The 26,404-nt window shown below is 52.2% G+C and overlaps 1 protein-coding gene across 2 annotated transcripts; it reads right to left on the bottom strand.

Annotated features, from left to right (window-relative positions):
• Window positions 1-823: 823 nt before the first annotated feature.
• TMEM150C (transmembrane protein 150C) lies at window positions 824-26,199 on the bottom strand. 2 transcript variants are annotated; one of them, XM_059826937.1, is made up of 10 exons: window positions 26,180-26,199; window positions 25,268-25,333; window positions 20,886-21,020; window positions 14,898-14,982; window positions 13,522-13,575; window positions 13,370-13,402; window positions 13,199-13,266; window positions 7,838-7,965; window positions 5,219-5,396; window positions 824-3,043 (listed from the first exon to the last, which is right to left on the bottom strand). In XM_059826937.1, exons 3-10 carry the CDS (start codon window positions 20,890-20,892, stop codon window positions 2,835-2,837), a joined length of 762 nt encoding a protein of 253 aa, XP_059682920.1. In that variant the 5' UTR covers window positions 20,893-21,020; window positions 25,268-25,333; window positions 26,180-26,199; the 3' UTR covers window positions 824-2,834. The 2 variants fall into 2 exon arrangements, with proteins under 2 accessions (XP_059682920.1, XP_059682922.1); XM_059826939.1 differs by having other exon boundaries at window positions 14,898-14,979.
• Between the last annotated feature and the right edge of the window lie 205 nt (window positions 26,200-26,404).

Below are 26,404 nucleotides of genomic sequence, written 5' to 3'. Positions count from 1 at the left end.
CGCCCTCCCCTGTCCTTTCTTTAAGGCAGACAACCCTGTCCTGCCAAGGAAGCTGTATTTCTTGACCTCCCCGACCATCTTACAGTTTCAGTAGGGGCTCTGGGGGTGCAGGAGTAAGAGCCACAGCTGAGTTACACCTAGTAATAGTGGAGGCAGAGGCAGCGTGAAACCCCAGTTGCCTGCTGCTGGCAGTTCGTGCGTGGCTGTCACTTGCTACTTATTTCTGCGCGGCTGCGCTTGAGCTTGCCCTTGCGGCCGGCCGAAATGGACTACTAACGCGCGTGTTGCCTTCCTGAGCGCTCAGCTACCCCTCCGGCTGTCCCTGTTGAGGGAGGCTGCTGTGTAGAGAACAAGCGAGAGAGAGGCGTTTTGGGAGGAAACCACATCATTACCCTTCTAAAACTCTGAAGGTAGCAGGTAAGGCTGTGAGGCAGCCAGTCTGGATACCTTTCTGGGCTGTGTAATGAGTGTGATCCTCCTCTGAAAGAGCCTGCTAATTAGCACTGTTACAATAAGTGTTTCTGCATGGCTGAATAGTCCCTGGCTTCCTTAAGCGTTGCTTTTAATCATGACACTGTAAATACTCGCCTTTTGTTTTGTCTTTGCCATCAGAAAGCTATGCATGGGGTAGGGGACAAAAATAAAACTCACTTTCTCCATAAAAGCACTTTATTTAGTGGTCATGTCTCAGTGTATATCAGTTGTCATTTAGTTGTACTGAAATGTGCTGTTAGAAATACTCTAAGAAATGTACAGAGTTATCACTAAAAACCTGAAGTTCAGTTCGGATTGCATATAGGAAAAGGAGAAAAAGAAAAAAAAAACCACAATCATTTTTTTTTCCTTTGAGCAAATTACGAAATATAAAATGATAAACTGAAAGTATTAATTAATTTAAAAAAAAAAGTCACGGTGGACTATTTACAGTAAAACACTTAAAACAAATCACTGTTTTGTGCTCCCTATGCATCGAGTGTGCGTGCCCGGGTACGAGGATCCCCACCTGCAGCTCCTCCAGGCTGTCGCCTCCTGCCCTCGCCCAGGAGGGGGTCCCGGGTGGGCTGCGCCTTACGCTGCTGCGCCCTTGGGCCACCCGCAGCACGTCCCCCCAGGAGAGCTTCCCACTAAGCACAGGGCTACAAGGAGACGGCCTTCAGCAGTCCAGCCACAGCCCTGCGTTGGCTGGGGATGCGCTGGATTTATAACACAGCTGCCTGAGAACAGATTTTGGACCACAGAAGATAAAGGAAAGGGCTGGCTGAAAGCTTTCTACTTCCACTAGTTTTGCTGGAAGTTTTTCTCAACTGTTTCTCCTTTCAGGAGAGGCCTCTGACCTTTGCGGAAGACTGAATGCCCTCGTGCCTTTTCCCTCTCGCTCAGAAATGCCACAGCGCGGTACAAGTTCCCCTTCAAATGCCTTTTGCCACCGTTTTAATTTCTGCTTGTTTTCCTGCGGCTCAGACAAGATGCAAACCTAAGCTGAGCCTGACTCGTGGAGGAAAACAGGAGCCATGTTCATGAGAAGCAATTCCCACCGCTCCCCTGCCCAGCCAACACAGCAGCCTTCCCAAAATCAGCTTTTCCAACAGGGTCTTTGAGCTCCTGCTTTTTCTTTGAAGAGACCTTCTGTTGGAAAACCTCCCTTCAGGGAGGGAGAAGCCCTTCTGGTGTTGCTGTTCCCTTCCTGCCCCTCCAGCCCTCGGGCCACGTCACCCCATCTCCGGGGCAGAACTGCCTTCCCGCACCCGGGAAGCCCACTTAAACCTGTGGCAGACTCCACTCGGGACATCTGGCCCCGCTGAGGGGTCCCGAGCCCAGGCCCGGCGTCAGCGTGCCGGAAGTTCGACTTCTAAGCGCACAAGGAGCAAAACCAAACCCGATGCCCAGAACCACCCGCGATGGTTCTGTTCTCATTGCGGGTGAGCCCAGTGTCTCTAACACAATGTTTTCCCCGATCAGTGAACAAAAAAAAAAAGCTTTTGGAATATGACACACGGGATGTGGTGGAAGCACTACACACTTACAAAGAGCAGCCTTCTCTGGGTCGTCCTCAGAGCGCACAGGCATTCCCATCTTAATTCAGCACCTCGCTTCCACCACTCCCCACCGGTGAGGCTGAAGCCCGAAGCCAAGCACAGCAGCCCACGGTGCCGTCTCCTCCGGCCTGGGGATGGTCTGCCCAGCTCCAAGGCAGCATCGGCCAAGTCTCGCTTCCCGATCACAGCGCAGTTTCTCCCAAACCCGGCTTTACCATCGGCTGCTTTCCAGGCTGGAAGAAATGCCTGCCTGCTCGCCATAAAAGCCGGTCAGTTGGGGTCTTCCACTGCCCGATTCCAAGTCCAGAAGAAACAGCCGCTCTTTTTCACCCTACCAAGTTACACCGGTTAGCAGCAAAGAAAACAACACGCGAAACACACGGAAGATGCAGCCTGGTGACTCAGGATCCGGCGACTCCCGAAGACTCCTGATGCCCAGAGAAGTCCGTTCCTTCCTCTGCAGGACAGGCTGAGGAGCGCCTGTCTCGGAGGGGCATCGCGGGGACTGGCTCTTGAATGTTTTGAAGAACAGGAGCGGGACAGAGCCACTCAGAAAGAGACACTGGGAGCACAAACTAAACGGCTTGTGCTCTCTCATGCTGCCGCTGAGAAGCATCCACTCCTCTTCCAGCGGACAACCATTTTTGTTTGGCTCTTAATGCGACGGCCACCCTCAGAGCCCTTTGGCAATAGGATCACGATTGCACATGAAAACAAACCCATCAAAAAAGTGTAAATGAGGCCATGTTTAACCCGTGAGACCACACCTGCCCCCCTCCCCCCCTGCCAGAGGACAGGCTACACCTGGTCTGTCTGGTACTCGGAGGCTTCCGATAAGCTTTCGGAAAAGCTCAGAAAGTTTTCCTGGTACTCAGAGCAAACGATCTCAAATCTGTAGTGCCTAAACTCCACTGCAAAGGTGCCGAAGTAGCACAGGAAGCACATCACCAGGCCCCACTGGATCCTGGAAGCATGCATGTGGATGCCCTGAGCCATGAGGATAAAATCTGGAAGAGAAAAGTCAAGGAGAACTAGTGGGAGCAGAGACACCAACCAGGATGACAGAAAGCCAACAGGGAAGACAATAAAATCTTAACAATCGAAGTCACCCTGATGACAGTCAACCCAGCCAGCCATCGGCGCCAGAGACGGAAGGGACATCAGGTGTCCAACAACGCCCGTGGAGCGCAGCAGCTCTCCTATACGGACCTATCCTGATCCCGATTCAGGCTGATAAACATTTACAGAGGGAAAGACTTAGGCGCAGAGAAGTCGAACATCCAACTAGCCAGCGCTGGAGCCAGCAAGCTGGGGATCTGGCTGTGGTCTCCTACCTGCCGGCAGCCTCCCAGGGGGAACTGGATCAGATCTCTGCACCGCAGGCGACGGGAACACCTTGCAACCTACACCGTGCAATCTTTCATTTCCTTTAGATCACCTGCAATATCACCCTTTTCTGTGAAATCCAGAAGCATCGGTCTACATAGTATGGTATGTTATACTGAAAGGAAAAAGAACACTGTCAGAGCCAGAAACCGTCCTCCAGGCTCACGTACCCGTGCGCTTGGACCGCGTGTTGCCTGGCATCAGGGTCTCGGTTGTGTGAGGGTACTCCATAAAAGCAATTCTCAGCTCCCCTACAGCAGAGGACACCTTCCTGAGTTGGGGACCTGCCCTAGCCCAATGCACACCTCCTCTAAACCTACCAGCTCTCCTGTCTCTCAGGATTTCCTCCGCACTCCAAGAACGCAGGATAACACATCTTCACAGGTAAAACAAACAAAACGCAGCCTCTCCCACGCTTTACTTGCACAAAGCAGGTCATCGCAGACTTCATCTTGGGTTTAGCGTAAGCAACCAAAGCTTCACTTCAGCGAACGGCATTCTGTGTCTGACTTTCTCCTACTTCCCCTGTAGCGCAAGGGTTATGCACAAGCTGCGTGGGATGGGGAGCCAGCCCCACCAGTGGGGTGGGGGGGAAAACGGGACTCCTGCCTCAGCCTGCCCCCCTCCACAGCGTTCAGCGCCAAGCTGGGGAGGGCTGGGCTGGCAGCACCCAGCATGTCAGTACAGGAGCGGCTACGCCCCGGCTTACCCGGCCGCTCCTGCTCCCAGCCTGGCAGAAACCTCCAAAGAAGGCAGCGCAGCAGGAGCCCGGCCCGGCTCCTCGCACGCAGCCCTACCCCAGAGACACCCCGGGGGAGCTATGGGGCTTGGGGCAAGGGGAGGAGGGCAGCACACAAGAAGCGGGCAAACTCCCCGTTACGTACACCGAAGCGTGATGCTCAGCTACACGTTTTTCCAAGGAAGCTTAAGAGGCAACTGATGGTACAGGTTCACACCGATCTGCTATTCCTCTGGACAGTGGCTGAAACGTTCAAAACCAGCCAAGTGATGAAGGAATTAAGTTTTAAGAACAGGCTGTTCCCCAAAGAGGGGGATCAGTTTATTCCTCGCCATTTATTCCTGCCCTCTTGCTTATCCCAACACTGATGTTGATGCAACTACGCAGTGAGTGGATCCACCCTAAACAAACACCCAGGGACATGAGTGCTGGTGCGAACAGAAGGGCTGGAGTGGGGCTGACAGGCACAAGGCGAAGAAGAAGCCACACGTACATCCAGTCTGAGCGACCACACACTCCACAGCCCAAATCCCATTTGTAAAGCATCTGGTCTTACCCAAAGTCCACATGACCCAGCAGTTCTTGACTGTGATAACCGTCTTAAAAGGCAAAGCTGGATGTAGCACCCTGGACCATTTCAACAAACATATCAAAATCTTCTCATTTGCAGAAACCTCATTTCTTCCCTTGTTCCTTTGTTCTCCTGAAAATTTTTATCTCAATATTTTGCATAATCTTAAATGCCACTGTGTAGATAAGCAGTGGCGCCATTAAATCACACAGATACTATTCAATATCGTAACCACTTTGGATATCATTAAGAAATTTTAGAAACATTTATGAAGGAAGTGAGCCCATCTGTGAAGCCGTACATCCTGGTAAAAGACAAGTAGCAAAATGAGGCAATCACAGGATCATGCCCTGAAGACAAGCTGAGTAGCATTCCTAAATGCTTTGAGATCCTAGGACCGATGTGAGAAGAGCCAGCGTTCCCTGCTGCAGAGAGTGTCGGACACGTAAGATACCCGGCTTCCCAGGGAGCAGGACAAAAGGATACAGAGCACCACGCAGAGGGTGATGCTGGCCGACAGGGCTACTCGTGGGATCCCGACTTTCCGTCCCTCGTTCTTCAGGTTGATTTTGAGGGTGAGGGCAGACTGGATCCAGCACGCCAAGGTCCCAAAGCCAAAGGTCAGCGACGTGCCCACATTGTGGATCTCCTCGTCGTTGGAAAGCTGGGAACAAACAAAATGGTGATTGTTTGGATGCAACAGGAATTATCTGCTAGCTACCTTGGATTGCTGCTGGGGTGGGATAGAGGAGAGTGGGAATCACTGGGGTGTGAGACAGAGATGCTGTATCATTCCTTCTGGCAGAGCTGTAACGTGTAACGTAACCGAGACGAGTTGATAGCTGTCACAGCCAAGCAGATCTTCTGCCCAAAGCCCAACCACAGCGGAAAATGCGGTTGCTTGGGGACTGCCTCCCCAGCTCCCTGATGAGACTCCCGAACACAGAGCTCAGACATAAATCCTTCCCTGGCTCGATGTGATGGCCAGGGCAGGCAAGGACAACCCACCGGCGCCTTGTACAGCTCCCGGCAATGGAAGCAAACCGTGCAACCTTCAGTGCCAGCTGCACGGAGCAGTGCTGCCCAAGGCAGAGGGTAGCCAGAGCCCTGACGCCTCTCTTGAGCTAGCACAAGCCAAAACACCGGCACGTGCTCCTGCTTTGGCAAGTTTCTCCCATCAAAAACCCTGACTGCCTGTTCCCTCTCCTGCCCATCCTCGACCATCGGGGGCTGAGGCAATATGAACCCAACCTCTCTGGAGTGCAAGGGCTTCTCTGTTCCTTGGGCTCCAGTGTCTCAGTGACTGCAATACTGCGAGGCAAAAGGACAGCCAGGTTCAATGAGCAAGAATCTGCAAAGAGATCCCTTGAGGCTACAAATCCATTCAGAAAGCCCAGCACGGACAAGACTTAAGCCAAACAATTTCCCTTTTCCCTCTGCCTCTGAGGCTTTTCTAGAAAAGAAACCAGCAATCTGTAATTCCTGCCTGCAGCCTCGATTCCTGTTCGGTGATTTCACAAATTCCCATCAAACAAGACGCAATCTACAAGATAACAGTCTAGTTACTGTGCCTCCACTGATCTCTCCCCTCTCCTCCCCACCTTGAAGTTTTTTTCAAGGGTAGGTCCAAACCATAGTAGAGGCAAAAATGGGACTGAGCTGCCTTTCCCAAGGCAGCCGGCACTGCAAGGGACTCACAGCCATAATGTCCCTCTAACACACCCAATCTGTAATTTTCCAGAAATACAATTTAATGCCACATTCAGCTTAGCACTCGGGCAGGGAAAAGCATGGACTGAGGTCTCATGCTTTCATGGTTTCGCAAAAGCTCCAAGCAAGGATACAGGTAACTAAGGAGGAGTGGAGAATTAGTTCAGATTTTATAACCAGGCATGATTCAAAGTATCTACTTTTAAATAACAATGGTTTGCTCTGAGGAGCAAAAAAAGGAAGGAGGAGTGGTTGAAACTGCTTCCTGGTGCCTGCCCTGTACTAGAAATACTCTTCTCACATCTAGACAAGGCTGTTACAAAAGCCTCATAGTTCCTAGCTGGGAAGCTCTTGTGAAAAAACAAGACTCCAAGTTTTTGGCTTGTGCTGTGGAGGAACTGAGGACGACCAGGTCCAAACCAGTCAAATTATGTCACGTCTCACACCTCATTAAAAAAAAAAAAAAAAAAAAAAAAAAGACTGTAAGGGACACAAAGTTCCTGCGATTGCTCCACAACCCAAACAGGTACTCACCCTTCGCAAAAGAAGTACCTTTTCCATATTGGCAGGAAAAACAGCCCCTTGCCTGCAAAGCCAGGAAAGAAGTCAGCCTCCGCTGACCTTTCTCAGTTCCTGCCATTATGGGGGTCATTACTTGCACCCCAGCGAGAGGCTGAGCATCAGAGACAGCAAAGGGATGGGGACACCCAAGTGCCGCTGATGCTAATGCCTTGATTTTCACTGCAGACCTGACAGACACGCTCCTGATCGCAGTGGACACCCAACCCTACAGAGCAACGTTGTGGCACTGACAGCTCGTTTGTTTGTCTGTATAATGTCGCAGAACAGATGCAGAACGGGAGGGAGCTCATCCAGGCACCCGTCGCATTAGGAGAAGTCACAGCACTCCTCTGCTACGTTCCTGTCGTGGCCAGTCCAAGGACAAGCAGGAGGTAGATTTAAACAACATAGGTTTTAAACAAAGGTCACTGAACCGTCTGCTAAATCTATATGGGCAGCTGTGCATCTGTTCGCACAGATGCGCACGTAAACTTCCAGCTCAAGCCTTTTACTTAGGGCCATCTGTGCCAACTCCCAGGGCTCAAGAGATTCAATAGGTTCCCTGCCCTGGCTCTTGGCAGGTCAAGGGTAAGCACGCAGGTGCGAATCCTGCTGGGAATACGTGAAATGTGATTGCGGCCCTTCATCTCAGCACGTCACTGGAGCCACGTAAGCGGCAGAGGTGGCCGAGCAGGTACAAGGAGGGCTGGGGCACAGCCAGACACGTTATCTCCTGAGCTCACACCGCAAGTAGTTCAAAGACAGAAGCAGACCTGCTCGAAAAGCAGGAACCTCACAGCACGGACACGACAGGCCAAGCCTGGAGCGCAGTACCTGAAAGTTGCCGAGTAGGGTCATCCCAAAAGAGGCCAAGCATAATGCCACCAGGCCGCTGACGTTCAGCCAAGGGTTTAGCACCTTCGGCTTCAGCTGAATGAAGCGCAGGACAGCCACGACAAGCGCTGAGAAGGAAACAATGGAAGGCGCGTCATTAGGTAGAACATGCTGCAGTAACCACCTGGCTGGGGGCTCACGGACCCCTCACCCTCTTTCCACCCAGAGGGGAGAGCTCGCTGCAGGTTGGCTCTCTTAGTGCTTCTGCATGGCCCCCTCCCGCTTAGTCACGGATGAGACTAAGCACAGGAAGCGTTTCTCTCGTAATTCAGTTACGCCGAGCTCCCACGCTTCCTTTTCTCATGACGTTTTGTCTAGGAGCTGGGTCGCAAATTTTCTGGGGGAAAGAAGAGCACCTTCCTATTCGCCTGTGAAGCTCCCAGCACACAGTCTATCACGTACACACCGTGCACTCACATTGCGGCAGCTGGGCTTGCGTCAAGTTTCACTCCGCTCACGAGCACTGAGCTCTTTTGGAGGAGGTACGTCAAACCTCACCTGTATTAGAAAATGTATGAACGGCACATACATATTTCTGCAGGTTTTAACCACAATGCCCACTGCCTCTTCTCCTCCTCTGGAACAAGTTGCTGGTGCCACAAACATAAGCCAAAATATTGCACTAATTTTCCGCAAAGACTGGAAGAGCAGTCCTTCCAAGCTTACAATTAGCCCAAGCGCCATGATACGCTACATGATATGATACGTGATATATCATATGATATGACATAACCCCAGGAGTTGTTCACATTGTATATTCTTGCCGTCCCCAGGGAATGCTGCGTGGAACAACACAGAAAGCCAGGCAATCAGTTGGCCTTCAGATGGGATTCAAATCAGACCACTAAAAAGCAATTCAGTTGAACAGGGAAATTTGCTGGTTGCTGCTGAACGCATTCTTACGCTTATGCAGGTCATATTGTTGTAAATCGTCTGCGTTAGCTAATTAGATCACTATTTTCCACAAAACCCCTGGTATAATACCAAAAACATAGTTTAGAAACATACGGGCACTGTAAGTGAAAAATACCCACTTTTATCCAAACTGCAAAAGATGTTTGAATTTACCCTCTCACAGTTTGCTCCACTTCAAATCCTTGAAAACAAGAGAACTTTCTTCCCCCTAAAAAGACAATTTCTGTTTTTCATTCCCAGGTAATTGTTTGGGACAGCCACCCTGTGACTACTTGAGCTCACGTGCAGGAACTTTTTCGTTTCTATTTCTACAGGACAGGATCCTGAAATTATGTGATCTTTTCCTAAAACACGGATGGAAACGACAAAAGGGAATTAAAAGGTCACCTTCCAGCATTATGTGCAAAACAATGGCATTTTCAATATTCAGTAATGCCTATGTTTGTATCAGGTTTCTGTAGTTTTCCTCTCCTACAGCAAGGGCTTTGACACAACTAAGGTGGCCGGCGGTTCAAGCTAGAAGCATCTCTCAGAAGCACCCAATACAGCAGAGGAAAGCTTGGCTTTATCCACAAAGCAGAGATTAGAATAGAATACACTATTTCAGTTGGAAGGGACCTACAGTGATCATCCAGTCCAACTGCCTGACCACTTCAGGGCTGATCAAAAGTTAAAGCACGTTATTAAGGGCATTGTCCAAATGCCTCTTAAACACTGACAGGCTTGGGGCATCGACCACCTCTCCAGGAAGCCTGTTCCAGGGTTTGACCACCCTCCTGGTAAAGAAACGCTTCCCAATGTCCAGTCTAAACCTCCCCTGACGCAGCTTTGAACCATTCCCGCGCGTCCTGGATCCCAGGGAGAAGAGATCAGGACCTCCCGCTCCACGTCCCCTCCTCAGGAAGCTGCAGAGAGCAATGCGGTCGCCCCTCGGCCTCCTTCTCTCCAAACTAGACAAGCCCAGAGTCCTCAGCCGCTCCTCACAGGACATGCCTTCCAGCCCTGTCACCAGCTTGGTTGCCCTCCTTGGGACGCATTCAAGGACTCTCACATCCTTCTGAAACGGTGGGGCCCAGCGCTGCACACAGTATTCAAGGTGAGGCGGCACCAACGCTGAATACAGCGGGACGGTCCCCTCTCTTGCCCGGCTGGCCATGCTGGGTTTGATGCACCCAGGATGGGGTTTGCCCTCTGGGCTGCCAGGGCACGCTGCTGGCTGCTACGGAGCCTGCTGCCGACCAGCACCCCTGATCTCTTTCTGCAGGGCTGCTCGCCAGCCACTCCTCTCCCAAGTTTTACTTGTGCCCGGTGTTACTCCATCCCAGGTGCAGAATCCGGCACTTGGACTTGTTAAATTTCATGTCAGTAATGATTGCCCAGTGCTCCATTCAGTCTAGATCCCTCTGCAAGGCCTCTCATCCCTCAAAGGAGTCAATGGCAACTCCCAGTTTGGTATTGTCAGCAAACTTGCCAATGGTGCATTCAACTCCTGCCTCCAGATCGTTGACAAAAATATTGAACAGAACCGGCCCTAGGACTGAGACCTAAGGAACACCGCTGGGGACCGGTCGCCAGCCAGATGTAGCCCGTTCGCTGCAGCCCTTTGAGCCCTGCCCTTCAGCCAGTTCTTCACCCAGCGCACTGCGTACCTGCCCAGCCCACAGCTGGACAACTTGTCCAGAAGGATGCTGTGAGGGACAGTATCAAAAGCCTTACTAAAATCCAGAAAAACTACATCCACCGCCTTCCCTTCATCCACTGGGCAGGTGACCTCATCATGGAAGGATATCAAATTAGTTAAACACGACTTTCCCTTTGTGAACTCATGTTGACGGTGCCTGACGCTTGCGTTATTCTTTAAATGCCTTTCAGGAGCACCCAGTATGATCTCCTCCATGATTTTTCCAGGAACTGAGCTTAGACTAACAGGTCTGTAGCTCCCTGGGTCTTCCCTCATGCCCTTTTTTAGACTGGAATAGCACCGGCTAGCTTCCAGTCAGCAGAGACCTCCCCAGACTCCCAAGACCTTTGGTAGGTGATTGAGAGGGTCCTGCCATAACATCCGCCGGCTCCTCCAGTACTCCGGGGTGAATCCCACCAGGCCCCAGGGACTTGTGAACATTCAGCTGATACAGCTGGTCCCTGACAATTCCGGTGTCCACAAACGGAAAGTCACTGTTCCCACACTCGTGCTCCTCTGACTGAGGGGACCGGGCAGCCCAAGGTCTATCAGTATTGCTAAAGACTGAGGCAAAACCAGCACTGAATGCCTCTGCTTTTTCTTCACCCCCATTAGTCAGGTGACAGTCCAACAAGTACCAGTCCAATGTTTTCTTTAGAACTCTTGCTATTAACATACTTAAAAAAGCCCTTCTTATCTGAAACAACACTGGCCAGTTCCAACTCAAATTGAGGTCTGGCCTCTCGTGTCTTCTCCCCGCATATACGAACCACAGCTCTGTAATCTTCCTGCGAAGCCTGACCTCGCTTCCAGAGATCATACAATTTCTTTTTTCCTCTTGAGCTCCGTGAGGCATTCCCCATTCAGCCAAGCTGGTCTTCTGCCCCTCTTGCTTGGCTTACGACACAGTGGGATTGCCTGCTCCTCTGCTTCTGGAAGGTGGTTCTTAAAGGCTGACCAGCGATCGTGGACTCCTAAGCCCTCAGAAGCCGATTCCCAGGGTACTCTGCTAAGTAGCTCCCTGAATAGCTTAAAGTTTGCTTTCTTGAAATCCAGCGTAGCAACTCTGCTGTCCTTTTTTCTCAGTACACCAAAAATCTTAAACTCAACCATTTCATGATCGCGGTGGCCAAGACAGCCACCTACCATCGCATCCCCCACGACACACTTGCAGTCTGGAGGTTCCCTAGTTGTATTTTTTCTTGCAACAGGAAGAAGCAGCAACGAAAGCGAACAATGCAGCTTAGCTTCAAACCGCTGCACGTCTTTTGTTTGCCTGCCCTTCTTCACACCAGCTGCTCCCCTCACACTCACGCGACTGCTATCCTCATGTCTACCCGGATCACACAGTGAGTGAGCATCAAGCCAATTCCTGCCTTTCCATAAAGCCCTCGGCCTCGCTGGGACTTGGTGCAGGTCCACAGAGGCTGCTTGAACAGAGTGGTCTGCAGAAATGGGGCCTCACCTGGAAGCAGCTGAAAAGGCAGGCGTGTACTCACTGCTGTCAAACCAACACGTTAATGTAAGAAGTAGCCACGTAACAAGTAGCATGCTATGCACACGTTGGTCTAAGTAGTTTGGGGGTCAGAAGTTTAAATCATATCATCATAATGACATTGCACTGGGTGTCATATAAATAAAACGTGTGCAAGACCCTGCCTTAGCACAAACTGGAGCCAGAATTATTTCTACTAATTGAGACCCTGGCTCAATAGGTAAATCAAGATCTAAACTTGAAACAAAGGCATACAAAGTGTAAGGATGCCTAAACTCCACCCTGAAGTGATACCTGTAAGTAAGGACGTTCATGTCAAGGCTCACGATTAAACATATTTTACCAGGTTTTTACATCCCAAGCCTCATATTCATTATGTCAGATTAAGATTGTTAAGGTATCTTACTCGTGCACGTACAGATCTGGATTAATTTCAAAGCTCAAGTCAATCGAATTTCCCAGTTTTTCTTCTGAGAAGAGACATCGTGCCTTTCACAGGCAGCAGGGCTGGAACCCACACTTGGAGAGAATAGCTCAGAGCAAAACTGAAAGCACGATAAATCACCCCATATAGGAGAAGATAAATGCAACTACTACTACTAAAGAAGAGCAAATGGAGGTTAAAATAATGAATTATTTGCCATTTAAGTTTGGGACAATTTGTTCAAAATACGTACAGGTGAAGGTAACAAACTGTTTTAAGAACCAAACACCGACATCTTTTTTCAAGTACTTTTCAGATATTTCTTCTCTTTGTGGGGTTTCCCTCTTACTTCCACTGCTGGAAAATGCCAGTAAACTTCCACAGATTTAGTAGTGGAATTTAGGAAGGGGTGGGGTAGGGGGGACTTCAGCACGGATGATATTTTGCATAATCAGTCGCTGCATTTGCCAATATATCCATGCAATTATCTCCCATTCACAGCATGTAACGAAAACCCACCAGAAAAACAGTCACACGGATTCAAGGCTGAGACAATTAAAAACATGAGACTAAATCAGAAACCAATAACGTTCAATGCATCCAGCTTCATTCTGTCTCGCTACAAATGAAGACAAAATAATACTCTCTTAATCAGTAGTAATCGCAGTTTAAATGATTTCACATCATCAGATTCAAGAACAATATGTACGGGATATTACTTATGTTTCAGTGACTTCTTAAAACAAATTAAGAGCGTGGAAGAGACATTCCCCTCGTGGTTCCTACCTAGAAATGCCGCCATGTTCATGACTTGGCTAAACACGCAGCTTGCGGGAGGTGCGTCACCTGCGATACTTGGAAAATAATAGAGCGTATCATTGTAACTCTGGGATGGCAAAGACACAAAAGTAACAACCGTTAATCAGAATGGTAATTGGAAGAAAATGATTCACTTACCTTATATAAGGTGGTCTTTTGGAACCAGGTTTCCTAAGAGGCATAAATGCATAGGAACAAAGATTCAAGATTTTCCTTCCCATTTAGCTTTCATTGTTTTATTATTTTAAAGAAAGAAGTGATTGAATGTAAAGCCCACAACCAGCTCTTACCTATCTGGTACATTTAGTGGGAGAATTTTGTTATCTTCCACTGCTATAAAGTACCTGTCCAAAAAAAAAAAAAAAAAAAAAAAAAAGAAAAAGATGAAAACAGTGTAAAACCTCATTCTGGCTTCAATTCCAAGTATCACTCAAACAACACATTAAGTGTCTGAAAGCCCACTGGCAGGATCTGCCTGCGTTTCTCTCTGCTCAAGCAGGCAGTTTTGCTCCCTCCCCAGCCTAACTATGTGCCTTCCTTTGTGCTGCCTCTCTTTTGCAGGGTCAGGTAGACAGGGACACTGAGCTAACCTGCCCTAAAAATAACCAACCGGGGGAACGTTTTCATTTTTAATCGGAATCATTTGATTCGCCTGGTTTACCGCAGTCCCCCCGCTGCAAAAGCTGTTTTAATACGGCAGGACAAGAAGAACAACGAGCAATAGGGTCAGACAAATGGCTTAAGCTGCCCCTGCCGCTGAAAAACAACATCCGCAGACCATGGCCAAAGCCATATCCTACAATACAACTGCTTCTCAAGCTGAGCATAGCTGCAGATCGCACATTTATTGCTCCCAAATTCATGCTGCAGTCGTCTGCCTGCATGCTTGCAGAGAGCCCAGCTCAGGGAATGCACGTCTTCTGTGCATTTTGGCAAGAAGTGTTAGTGAGAAAGTGAGGTGTCAGCATTAAGCTGCTGGCAGGTTGTCAGTGCAGTGCTGGATGCTGTGGATTTTGAGTCTGCACCCCAAAGTCGGGCCTAAGTGCTGCTCCAAGAGCTCTGCTCAGTCATTCAAAGAAAACGTGATGAAAGAGAAATTTTGCATTTGTGTCTGTGTCTTTTCAGGCAGCTCCCAGTAACACGTGCCAGGAAGAAGGCAAGGTCAGAAACTTAGAACCATAGAATCATTTAGGTTGGAAAAGACCTTCAAGATCATCAGTTCCAACCATTAACCTAACCCTGCCAAGTCCACCACTAAACCATGTCCCTAAGTGCCTCATCCACATGTCTTTTAAATACCTCCAGGGATGGTGACTCCACCACCTCCCTGGGCAGCCTGGTCCAGTGTCTGACAACCCTTTCGGTGAAGAAGTTTTTCCTAATACCCAGCCTAAACCTCCCCTGGCGCAACTTGTGGCCGTTTCCTCTTGTCCCTACTTGGCCTGGGGAGCACAGAAACTCGGGGATAAAAATGTGATCCTCCAAGCCATGAACTGGCACGGACTGGCCCTTGCCCCTATAATGTGCCTTCCCAGCCCCACAGTAACTCAAGGGCAGAGCATCACCGGAAGACTCTCCGTACTGAGAAGCAGCCCACACCACAGCGGTACTTCCAACTGCCCCAGCCTAACTTGCTCTCCCAAATAACCAACAGGAGGTAACTTACACTATCCATAATCCAGCTGATGTAAACAGGGTAAACACAAGAGGTAAAAACATCCACACGCTGCATTTCTTCCCATCCATACCTGCTAGAAACAACGAAGAAAGTAAAAACAAAAGAAAGAGGACAGAGGTACCCACCCGCCTCGGCCCCCCTCTTTTGAAAGCAGGAAGAGCATCCACATAGCAGGTGCCGAAGCATCCCAAGACCAAGCTCCCAAAGGCCAGGCAGCAGGCGCTGCAAGCCTTTCATACCGTCCTTACTGGCGTAAGGGGTTAAGCTGCTGCACACAGGCAGAGCATCATCTGCACCATGCATAAAAACCAAGGCACAAAGAGCCTGGAGTTGTGGAGGGGGAGACTTTTCAGACACACCTACAGAATTTGAGTGGTTTTCCAAGTCTTTTTCTTAAGCATTTTGCACAAGGTGACACCGCAAGACCCGCAGCCCTAATTCCCTACTACTTCCCATAGGCACAAGGCAAGGCAGACTCCTTCCCAGGATCATTACCGATTCCACACACGCCACCTCAGCAAAGCCTGCAGCATGAAAGGAGAAGGATGCACGTGCTGTCTCCTCATCTCCACAAAGCACGCGACCAGCTCCTATCCTGGCTGCAGCAATCAGCTAAAAATAGCGTTTGGCCGCACCCAGCGCGGAGCCAAGCTGGAGTGCCAGCACCCAGAGTACTGTCAGGATGAGGTGTTACAAACAGGATCAGCTCTTGACAGGTAAGCGCCGTGAAATCCTGCACAGGGCGTAAGGATGCTGCGTACACCACCTCCTGAGGAAGCCTTTGTCCTCACGCTGGATGAGCATCTGAGATGCCGGGGCTGTTCCTGTAACAAGCGCAATTCAGAAAGACTGCTATGGTGCTCAGCTGCGGACACAGAGAGTCCCAGGTCTCCCTGTGAGTCCTCTGACAACAGATCAAATACTTCCTCATGCTCTGTCCTCCTCCATGAATGTTCCTCCAGGCACCGGCACAGCCAAGAGACGCAAACAGAGAGCGAATAACGCAAGGCTCACGGCTCCAGCGCTTGCTTTACTGTCACCAGGGCAGCAGCACCTGCGCCCCTGCACTCTGCCTCCTCCTCCCTCCTACAGCGTGCTGCAGGGCAGGCGTTTCCTGGGGTCACCGAGGTCCCCGCGGGACAGCGAGGCACCCTGGGGTACCCAGGCAGCTCAGACAGGATGGCCTTTCATTAGAGCCTGCTTGTATTTGCAGCTCAGTCACCTCATCCAGGTCCTTAAAGCAATGACCGCTCCCTTTGCTCCAGAGAAGAAAGCACCCACATTGTTGTCCTCTTCCTCTCAGCTCCCCTGGCCTTCCCACACCTGCAGCACAGGAGCCACGGTCTCTTTGGGCTGCTGCCCTGCTTCCTCCCCTCTGTGAGCACCCACAGAAGAGAGTAAGCACCCTCACCATGTCACAGCCAGCTCCCAGCTCACCACTCCCACAAGACAGTCCAGGGCGGCAAAGGCAATGCTCGCTGGCCGGACACGGCTCGGGGCCCCAGCCACCGACTCCCGCCCTGCCCCACGGCGGCAGAAGTTGAAGGGGTTGAGCTGAGGCTCCCCAGGCCCCGCAGAAGGCACGGCAGCCTCGCACTTGCCCTTACAGCTCAGCTGTCCTGTCTTCCCTGCACATCCCCTGGCAGGGGTACAAACCAACACCCTTGCGGTACCCCGAGCCACACCACGCTCGCACAAAAGCACGAGGCCATGGTTTGGTGCTGTCTGGACGGAGAGCCTCGAGTGAGGCTGAACTGCAAACCTTAAAAGACAGAAAAGCAATCAGACAAGGTCTCTTCCCTGACCTGGGAGCAGAGAGAACTGCAGACAGGGAGCATGAAATAACGCAAGTATTAAGTACGTCAATTTAAAAGGCAGTCAGCTCCAGCGCGTACACACATCTTGAGCATGGTGTAACAGAGCAGCAGAAATTATCAATGAGGGTGGACTAGATTTCCCCACCCGTCTCATCCCTATTCCTCTCCTCCCGCACGGGAGACACAAAGCGTTTCACAGCTCCGTTCCCCGCACAGCCCCTGCTGCAGCGGTTGCAACTACTCCGTGAAGCGCTGCCCTTGCCTTTTCCTCCCGCAGCCCATCAACACGCAGCAGCATCCCTTCGCTGGCATCAGCCGTTGCTCTGGTACTGGGAGACCTGTACCGGCAATGTCAAGGACCGCTCTCAAGTGGCGAGTGCCTCACCTGTGGCAGGGCCGTGTCCCTGCCGGACCCTGGCAGCATAGGGCCCAAGTGCCAGCGCCCGGCACAAGGGAGCCATAGCTGTAGCCGAGTTCCCCGCTCCTGTCTTGGCTGAAGGGGAGGAGGCAGGTAATGTCACCTCCTGTTACAGCCCGTGTTTCCTCTGCAAGGTAACTACTGCTAACGCCGTGCTCGACTCTCCTCTTTTCTCTGGTGGTGCCTGGACTAAGCCAAGGTAACACAATTTTTTCAGGTCAGGGGATGGCAGATCTTATTATTTACCCTTCCCCTTTGGAAAGGTACAAAGGATTCATTTACGCAATAGAAGCAAATACTAGCCGTAATGTTTCTCGTCATTAATGGGTTGCCACAGCTCCTCCACCGTCCAGCGTGCCTCCCAGCCAAGAAACAGCAGCCTTCGCAAGCTAGTTCAGTGCTGTCTGTTGTGCAGAAAGGGAGGTGGCACAGGGCTTTTCCCCCAGGCACAGCAGCGAGGCAGCGCACAGGGATGGGGACTCCACGCCAGGATGAGGTGGGGAAATGTGACAAAGCTGTCCAGATAACCATTACTCTGTGCTGAGCTCTGCAAAGGAGCCGGGGCAGGACTGGCGCCTAACCTCATCAGAGTCAGTGCGACACGGCTACAGATTCACTCCCTTGGAAAACAGCTCTCTGTATAATATTCACTGTGTCATACAGAGTCCCCTTCTATCGACCCCTAACAGAAAATGACATCCAAAACCACAGCATATTAAATCAATGACTAGTGCAGAGCGCAGCGTCCTGATGGGAAACCAGGTCCATAGTTCAGAGAAACACCTTCATTTCAGCCGGTTGAAAATAAACACCTAGAGAACATACCCCCTCTCATCGCGGCCGGTTGGCTTTGCCCAGACGAGGAAGGACAGCACTCCCAGGGAGGACAACAACAACCCACATGGGGCCAGGTCTTCACCAGAGCTCAGTGCAGCCAGGGCTGGACCTTTTGGAAAATAAGCACCTCACATCAGGCCGGCCGGCCTCCCAGGATGCCGAGCTCTATGCAAGCTTGCCTCTCACGGCGGGCAGCAAGAATTGACGGGGAAAGGATGTTGCTGCCATGCACCCTCCTCTGACAGGCTCCACGCCGAGGCGTGGGTGTGGGACAGCGTGAGCGAGTACTGGCACGCCCTTGGAAGGAGAGCAGGGGGGCAATGGCTGGACTGGTGGCATTGCTGGCCCCTGCCAGTCCACACAGGAGGAGCGAGCCGCCTGCGTCTGATCGGTGAAATACCAAAAGTAGGAAAGAAGGGTCCCTTTCCCCCGTGTCCCCAAACGGCAACACCTTTGAATGCTGTCCATTGGCACATCCCACACATGCTGGAAGATGTTTCAACATCTCCATGTGGGCAGAGGATGGTTTAAAACCAGGCTTCAGCTCCTGCACGTTTCTTGTTTACTCCCTGCTGTGTTATTTGGGTGCCAGGAACAAAACTACATGTAACCTCGCATCCTTCCAAAGGAGAAACCCCAAGCATGTGCCAAACCTGCCTAGCTTTGCACTAGCGTTCAGCGGATGTCATTCTCAGCAGTTGCCTTTGGGTTAACATGTCCTCTTCAGGGACGGCCCCGATGTTCCTCTCTTCAAGCCAGGAGACCTCCGTGCACGCTAAGACCTGCATCTCTAACAGCAGTCAGGAACAAGAGAGCGAGGAACCGAAGTAACAGCCTCTCCTGCAGCACCACAGCAGTTTAACCAAAATAAAATGCTGAGAGCGATAGGAAAAAGGACCTAAATTGTCTGTGGGAAATGTAGAAACAATTTCTTTGACAGCTAATTGCTCCACAGGGATGACATAAAGGCAACCTTCCTCTCCACAGCTCTGTTCTGCATTGCTGCCGTGACCGGTGATGCCAAATCTGAGCGGTCAACTCCAGCTGGCCATAACAGCCATCTCTGCCGGCCCGCGTTTTCCCAAATAAACACACTGCATCCAGAAGGCAGCTGGTAATCGCACACACCCATTTATCTTCCATTTTTAAGGCTTGCACAGGAAGGCCTTCAGCAGCAGAAAGCCCTCGTGGTGCAATGGATTCACAAGGCTAATAAAAATGTGTTTTCAGCTTCGCAGCTGACCCCAAAAGCACACGCTGTGGTTTTCCAGTCTCCCTTGACTCACGGTCTCACACCAGCTTTGCAAAAACCCCATCGGGGTGCGCTCCTGCTGCCAGCTATCACGGGGCAGGGTGCAGAACTGCAAAGGGTTTCACATTAGCACTGCCACAGGGTGTGTCTTGAGAATTTTTCTCCATGCAGGCTTACTCCCTTATCTCCGTTCCCACTTGTATGTCTAAATCTGCTCAGACTGTCAGCCGTTTGCTCTGCTCCTATTACCATCGCCCCTCTACACCCCCTCAACCAATTAAGCTCCCATTCCTCTAATGTACACACTTCAATTACAGCAGGCGGCTCACCAAACATATACTGCTGCTTGCTCAAGGTTCAGTTAATGTGGGCATCTTAACTTCATCTGCCAAGCAACGTTACAGGCTCTTCCTGAAGTTGCTTTCGCCAGACGACACGAACGCAGGGAAGGACAAAATTACCACGTTAACAGAGTCGAACGTCTTTTTTAAGACTAAAGCACGCAGATGCATTTCAAGGGTCTGTACACAAGCTGAGTAATAAACCAGAGCAACGCTCCTGCATTTCACAGCGCTAGGCCATCGAGTCATTTCAGAGAATAGGTACCGAGCCAGAAGCGCTGCGAGGAGGAGGAGGACGCTGTTCAAAACATACAGCAAGGCATAAAGAATTGCTGCCAATCAGCAACAATCAAACGGGAACAAACGCAATTTGTCTTTTGGGGGAGCCCACTATAGCTCTCTGTTGCTTTTAAAAGCAAAAATAACCACAGTCACTTGATAGCTAATCGCTGTAACTGAGCGGATACAAACCAGCACATTACATAACCTGCCACCCACAAGCCACAAATGCCAACATAACAAAGCAGGGCGTTTTCAGGTTTATCTCAAGGTTCCCAGCCTGAGCACACAATGAGAGAGATAAGGCATGCCAGAGACTTGTAAATACATAACAAAACAGTGGGGTAACAGGAAAAGAAGCGATCCCCTCCGTCAGCAGGGTATGATGCTCTGCTTGCTCCGGGTACCCACCTACCATCTCAAGGGTGTGCAGAAATGCCATTTTCATTTATTTATATAAGAGAGGAATGGGAAAAGGTAAAGACATCTCCCCGTTGCACATGGGGGAAGCAGGAGGTGCTTCAGTAATCCTGCCACGATGTTGAGAGGCAATGCTTTCACCCACAGAAACACCCGTACGTATTTCTTGTCTCGTTTCACACACTGTAAATGCGTTCAGCGTGCTAATGAAACGCTCGGGCCAACACAAACCTAAGGGAGATGGGCAAAGCGTGCCAAAGGAATGAAACCTTCCAGTCACCAAAAACCAGGGGCGGAAAAGGCTGTATTAGCATCCGCTTGCCCACACCGTCCTTTCAAGTTTCCCCAGGAAGCTGTCTCCTGGGGTTGTGTAAAATTAATTTGTTATCAATTCTGTAAGTATATATATATATATTTTCAGCCTTCCCTGAGTGCCTTGGTAAGAAGACCATGCGACTGACAGCATGTCCTACCCAGAGATACTCCTGCAGCGCCGCTGGGTCCTGAGCCAGCGACACCCCTCTGCACCCTATTGTCCTTCAAAGAGCTCCCTGGGTACGCTGCTCCCCGCTGCCGCACAGCCTTCGCCTTCAATCGCACCTGAGTACTTACAGGCCATTTAGGAACTGGTGTTGAGCTGCTGGGTTACCGCCAGAGACGTCGACTGTAAACTCTTCTGAGCCGAGTCTGCCTTTCTCGCATTTGGCGTCGTACAAACCAGGCAGGTCTTGCTTTGAGTCCAGGCTCCTGGATGTTATAATAGAAAAATGAATATAATTCGCCACCTTAGGACCAAAGGGGTGTTTTGCAGGCTTTGATAGCGCTGTGCTCTGACCCGTGCACCTACCTCGGGCCACACTGACTCCCATGAGGTCCCGCTCGTACCACGAGCAGGGCTTGGGCAGCCACGGCCCTCTGCCTGCAACAGGCAAAGGAGGCAGGAGCTGGGTAAGGCAGAAGGAACGCATCCAGTTCAGACAGAGAGCTGGGTCAGCAGGCAGTGAGACCAGCCAGGAGCAGCCAGGGCTTGGGGCGAGACTCACAGCGAGCTGAGGAGCACTGCGTTTTGCAGGTGCCGTGTGATTGTTTGCCCCAAGGACCCCATTCTGCTCGGGAGCGCCCACTGCAAGATTCAGCCCTCCCGGCTCCTTGAGACCTCAGGAGCTTCACGAGCCAGACGGTAACCAGCCCCCAGCGAGTCCTCATGGCACGAGTGTGTTGGGCTGCCCATGTCCCGGGGCAGACGCCTTACCGCCTCTCCAAGAGCAGAGATGCTCGAGACGGGGGGCACTTTAGCCAGACCTCTCCTGAGATGCAAGGCGAGTCTCTAGCAGAGAGTCTCAACGCAGACCCAACCCCACAGTCCCACACCGTCACCAAAAGGGCATATTTTCCCCTTCCATGATTAGCCAACCCTTTGGTCTGGGATGCTTGTGAGAGCGGTACTTACCCCAAAGTCCCAGCCGAACCCCGAAGTGAAGGGTTGCTGGAAAATGAGGAGGGCTATTTAACTCCTCATAAAATAAAAGACAGCAAAGCTCTCCCTGCTTCAGCTACACTGTGAGGAAAGAGTCTCTGAAACCATCTCCTTGCTCTGCAAGTAATACGCAAACGCAGGCTGACGTTGTGGCAAAGCCCAGAAAGTCTGCGGCACTGTGCAGACAGGCTGCCCAGTGACCGTCCTCCGCCTCAACCACCCCAATCTAATGACCGTTGCCTGAACCAGCAACAAGCAGAACGGGTGTTTCTTCTCCCACAAGGTACAGCGATCTCGATGGTGTATTAATAGATTGACAGAGGTCTGTGGAGGTGTTTTATTTGCTCCTCAGTTCCGAAAACACGAACGCCTTCAAGCATTTACAATGTGCACGAGCAAGCAAAGCCAAGACACACATTACAACGGAAGCAGATAGGAAGCCTGCCTGAAAGGTCTATCCCATTATCAGGAAAACAACGCAAGTGTTGGGAGTGGCAAAGAACACGCAACGGGGAGGCGAAACCTCGTGAAGAAAGAGACAGATATGTCATGTCGACTTACAGAGAGCTTTGAAAGGAAGACAGGCTAAGCCCAGAAGAGCAGACTTTGCAGAGCAGTTATTCCTGGTTATATTGTCTCCTTCTCCTGTAGTTTATGGATGAGAGGGTGCATGCCCTGGAAGACCAGAACAGTTCCAGGTTTCCCTCCCTTTGCTACCCTGCCACTGTTTTTTTCCCCAACAAACACAAAACGTACACTCGAGCTACAGAGCTTCCCACACAGCGTAAGCAGGGCTTTTCCCACCTGTTCACCTTGTCTTTCACGTCTCTTGTCCCTTCTATCCCTCTTTTATCCAGTGTTTGGAAGCACAAGCTCCTTTCTTCACTGCACTTTGCAGCTCCATGCTTTTGAAGAGACGTGCACTGTCCCCAAAGCGGCATTTCCTTCCGTTACACCCGTGGGCACCACCAGCAGAAGCGTAAATACCAAGCAGTCGGCACTTGTCAGCCGTGGGGAAAACAGCCAAGGCCTGTGAGCTTTTAGGGAGTGTGACATAGCACACCGAGCTTTCTCAGGGCAGTTTTCCCTCACCAACCTCTTCAGCCTGAAGACTTGTGCCTCCTTCACTACTCACACGGCAAACTGAGGTCCTCTTCCCCTCGTATTGATCACCAAAGCCCCCGAGAAGCAGCAACGAGATGATGGGCCAGAGGGTGAGCTACAAGGAATGGACGTGCAGTACCCATGGCTTGGCTTTTGTCATTACTCTAAGGTAGCCCTCTCCGGCGTAGAGATTGCCAAGGGTACAAACCACCGCGTCGGTCTTTTGGCTCTGTTTAGACCTGCAGAAATCATTTGCCGCGAGACAAGTACAAGGTAAGCGATCACACGTAGACATTTCCGTGGTGTTCATCACTGCCTCGCCAGCGTTCCTTATTTGTAGAGATCATTTAGGTTTATTTACCAGTCTCCCAGGCTGCTCCAACCGTAAATTGCTGTTTGCAGGGTGCTCGGGTGAGCTACAGGAGGAAGGTGCCATACAGCGTTTCACTTCACGCAAACCTGTCGTAAACACAATGGACGGAAGGGACCAGGGAACAGCCTCCACCTGTTAAACAGGGGCCAAGCCTGCAGGCCTGCTGTGACCAACACGTCCAGAGGGCTTAAAAACTTCTGCTGGCTTTTGAAATATTTTCAGAGGCAGACTTCCCTGTAGCGCAAGAGACCACATTAAACCACCTTTAAGAGCGTTCAGCTGAGCCAAGACCATGCTGGGGAGGCTCCTCCTGACAAAGCTGTGGCCATCTCCAGTGGCTTGGCCAGGCAAAGTCCACTCCTGCAGCCCCGTAGTGCCTAAACTGATGGGCCACCGGCTCTTCACGCTCAGGCAGCCACCGCTACTAATCCCAGCAGTTCCTCATGGGGAGCAGGAAATAAGAGAGGGAGGGCTGGAGTTCTCTCCCCAAGTACCTGGATCTGCCCCAGCTCAGGGAATCGAGAGGAGGATGCTGGGCACTCCTCCCACCATTGCAGCAGACCAGCCCGAGCCCCCCAGGCTTTTCCTCCCTTCCCGCTGCTCCCCGCAGGAGAGGCAGCCCGGACCTCTCCCAACGGCACCAGGGAGCACCTCGGCCTCCCCTCCCTCCAGACTTGCCAAAGATGCCGCCCGTTCCGCAGGGGAGCGCGGCTCAGCAGCTCCCGGGTGCTGGGGAGGAGGCCTCTGCTCTTCTGTGCAGCAGGCACCGGGGAGAGCGGGCTCCCCTCCTGACCTGCACACGGGACCAGCCCTCCGCGAGGGAGCCAGGTCCGCATGCCTGCTGAAAGTAAACACTGCTCGACTGAGCAAATAGCATTCTTCCAGAGAGACTGCTGCTCGAGCAGGCACCTCTCCCTTGCAGGCACGACCCTCCAGAGGCAACCTCAACGTTAAAAATTTGCATTAAACCCCACGCAAGGTAATCTATAGCTGTTTTAACAGCTCCTTTCACGGCTTTTGAAGCTTCATCAGTCTTCTTTGCCTCTCCTCCCTCCTCCCATTCACTCCACCCTTCCCTCTCCACCTGTTCTCAGTGCGCTTTGCTTCCCTTTCACCCCTCTCATCCTGCCTTCATCCCCGCACCTCCGCTGACCGCTTCTGCCACCTGCGGGGACCCAAGGTGAGGGGAGGCAGGCACCTCGAGACCTTTGCAAGGCTTCTTGAGACAGCAAAAAATATCATTATTCCCCTTTTAGACAACGGGGCCAGAGAATTGCTTGCCAAGAGGTCACAGGGGAAATCGGTGGCACGGAGGAGCGTGCATTCAGAGTCCTGATCCAAGCCCTCTCCTGCAGCAGCAGCGTCCTCACCCGCCAGCCGTCCCCCCTCATGGTTTATTCCTCCCAATATATCGCTTAGGATCATCTCTCTCATTTCCCACAGACCTTTCTTTGCTTCTTCGCTCCCATTTATCCTGTAAATCAGAGCTCATTGTGTCAGCTTGGGCTGCTGGATCAGCACCTTCAAGTGTCTCTGTTGGGCCAAACCACAATTTTGCAATCTCGGGCTGCCCGGAAACGGCTGGGGCAGGAGAGGAAACAGTGGATGTGACGCTTCTTCCAAGAAAAAAACAATTGAAAACATTGGTGTTCATAGCAGCACACATCCCTGCTCTGCATCTGAAAAGCAAACGCTGCAGCACAAGGAATCTTAAAAGGGGAAATGAAACAACTGCACCAACTTCCACCACCCAGACTGGGAAAATGCTGACAGCTGGGCACGAAGAACAGCCCAAGAAAATAATTTGACTTTTACCAGTACAACAGCGAAAACAGGAGCCAGATGTTTGTCAAGCAAATCCGAGTCCCCATTCTTTACCCTGTCACCCAAAGGCAGAAAGTCAGCAAGAATCAAGTCCCCTTCTTTCAGGCAGTTTTATCCGTTGGAGCACGACGCGACGGGCGGGTGTTGGGCTACACCTTTCGCACGCTTCCCCCCTCCCCACCGAGTTGTTATTCCTAATTAACCGTACGTGTGTACCTTGCTATGGCGTAAGGACGGCGCGAACGTTGATCAGACAATCCTTAAGGTTGCTTTCCGGAGAAGCTTTGTTTAAAAAGGAGGAAAAAAAAAAAGCAGAAGGGAAGATTAGCTGGGAATTTCTCCAACCTTTATAGCCCGAGGACTGTATGGCACAAGCTGTAATAACGCCACGGCGGAGAGCCCATCGTCGCCCTGGGACGTTAGCACCCAGCACTGCTCGTCTCCCCCACCGCTCAGAGACAGGATCTCGCCCTTCCTTCCCTGAGGGACCACAGCAGAGCCGAACGGCCTCTCCCGGACCCTCTTCCCCTCCCGGGAATCCAGCGGCAGGCCGCCATCCCCTCAGGGTGCGGGGAAGGAGGGACCCGTCCCACCCCGCGGCCTCAACCCCGCCGAGTTTCTCCGCAGAGCCCCGTGTGAGGCGGCCCCGGCAGCAGCAGCCTGAGGGGCGGCCCTGCCGCGCTCCGCCATCAGCGGCTGCCACAGAGGGGACTCGGGGGCAGGGGGAGGCCCAAAGCCCCACCAGGCCCTGGGTGGAGCGGCTCCATCGCCTCACCCGCCCCGCGTCTACCTGCCCTAAACCGGCGGGCTGCAGGACAGCGGCAACCGGCGGTCCGCCCCCCACCCTGAGGGCTGCGGCACCCGCCGGGACCACCCCCCCCCTCCCCTCCCCGCGCCGGGGCAGCCCCTCAGCACACCGCAGCCCGCCCGCTCCCCGCGGCGGTGGTCGCCCCCCCCTCCACCGGGGCTCCCCGACCGCCGCCTCCCACCGGGGCCACCCAGACCACGACCGGGGAAGGGGGAGCGACGAGTGGCGGGGAGGCGCGACAGGGCGGCCACAGGAGGAGGCGGCGGGGGCGCCTCTCGCTCCCGACGGGCGCTCCCCGCCGCTACGGGGGCGGCTCCTACCTGCGGGCGGCCCCGGCGGCGGCTGTGGCCCCGGCGGCGGGCGGGGGGCGGGCTGGGCCGGGGAGGCGGCCCGGCAGCGCCACCGCCCCGCCCCGGACGGGCGGAGACTGAGGCCGCCGCCGCGGCTGCGGGCGGGCGTTGAGGGCCCGCGCTCCATCGTGAGGCCCGGTGAGCCCTCAGCGCCGGCTTTGGGGCGGTGGAGCGCGGCCACAGCCTCTCCGGGAG

Source organism: Gavia stellata, chromosome 19 (assembly GCF_030936135.1).
Source record: "Gavia stellata isolate bGavSte3 chromosome 19, bGavSte3.hap2, whole genome shotgun sequence".
In the NCBI taxonomy this organism is placed as follows: Eukaryota; Metazoa; Chordata; class Aves; order Gaviiformes; family Gaviidae; genus Gavia; species Gavia stellata.
The sequence above is the reverse complement of the archived record's forward strand: the minus strand, read 5'-3'. Positions and strand labels throughout refer to the sequence as shown.

What these genes read in the sequence shown, in the direction of transcription:
- TMEM150C (XM_059826937.1), bottom strand. An exon ending in CCACTAAATGTACCAGATAG is followed by an intron (nt 13,403 to 13,521) that starts GTAAGAGCTGGT and finishes TATGCCTCTTAG; the next exon opens with GAAACCTGGTTCCAAAAGAC. An exon ending in AAAAGACCACCTTATATAAG is followed by an intron (nt 13,267 to 13,369) that starts GTAAGTGAATCA and finishes TTATTTTCCAAG; the next exon opens with TATCGCAGGTGACGCACCTC.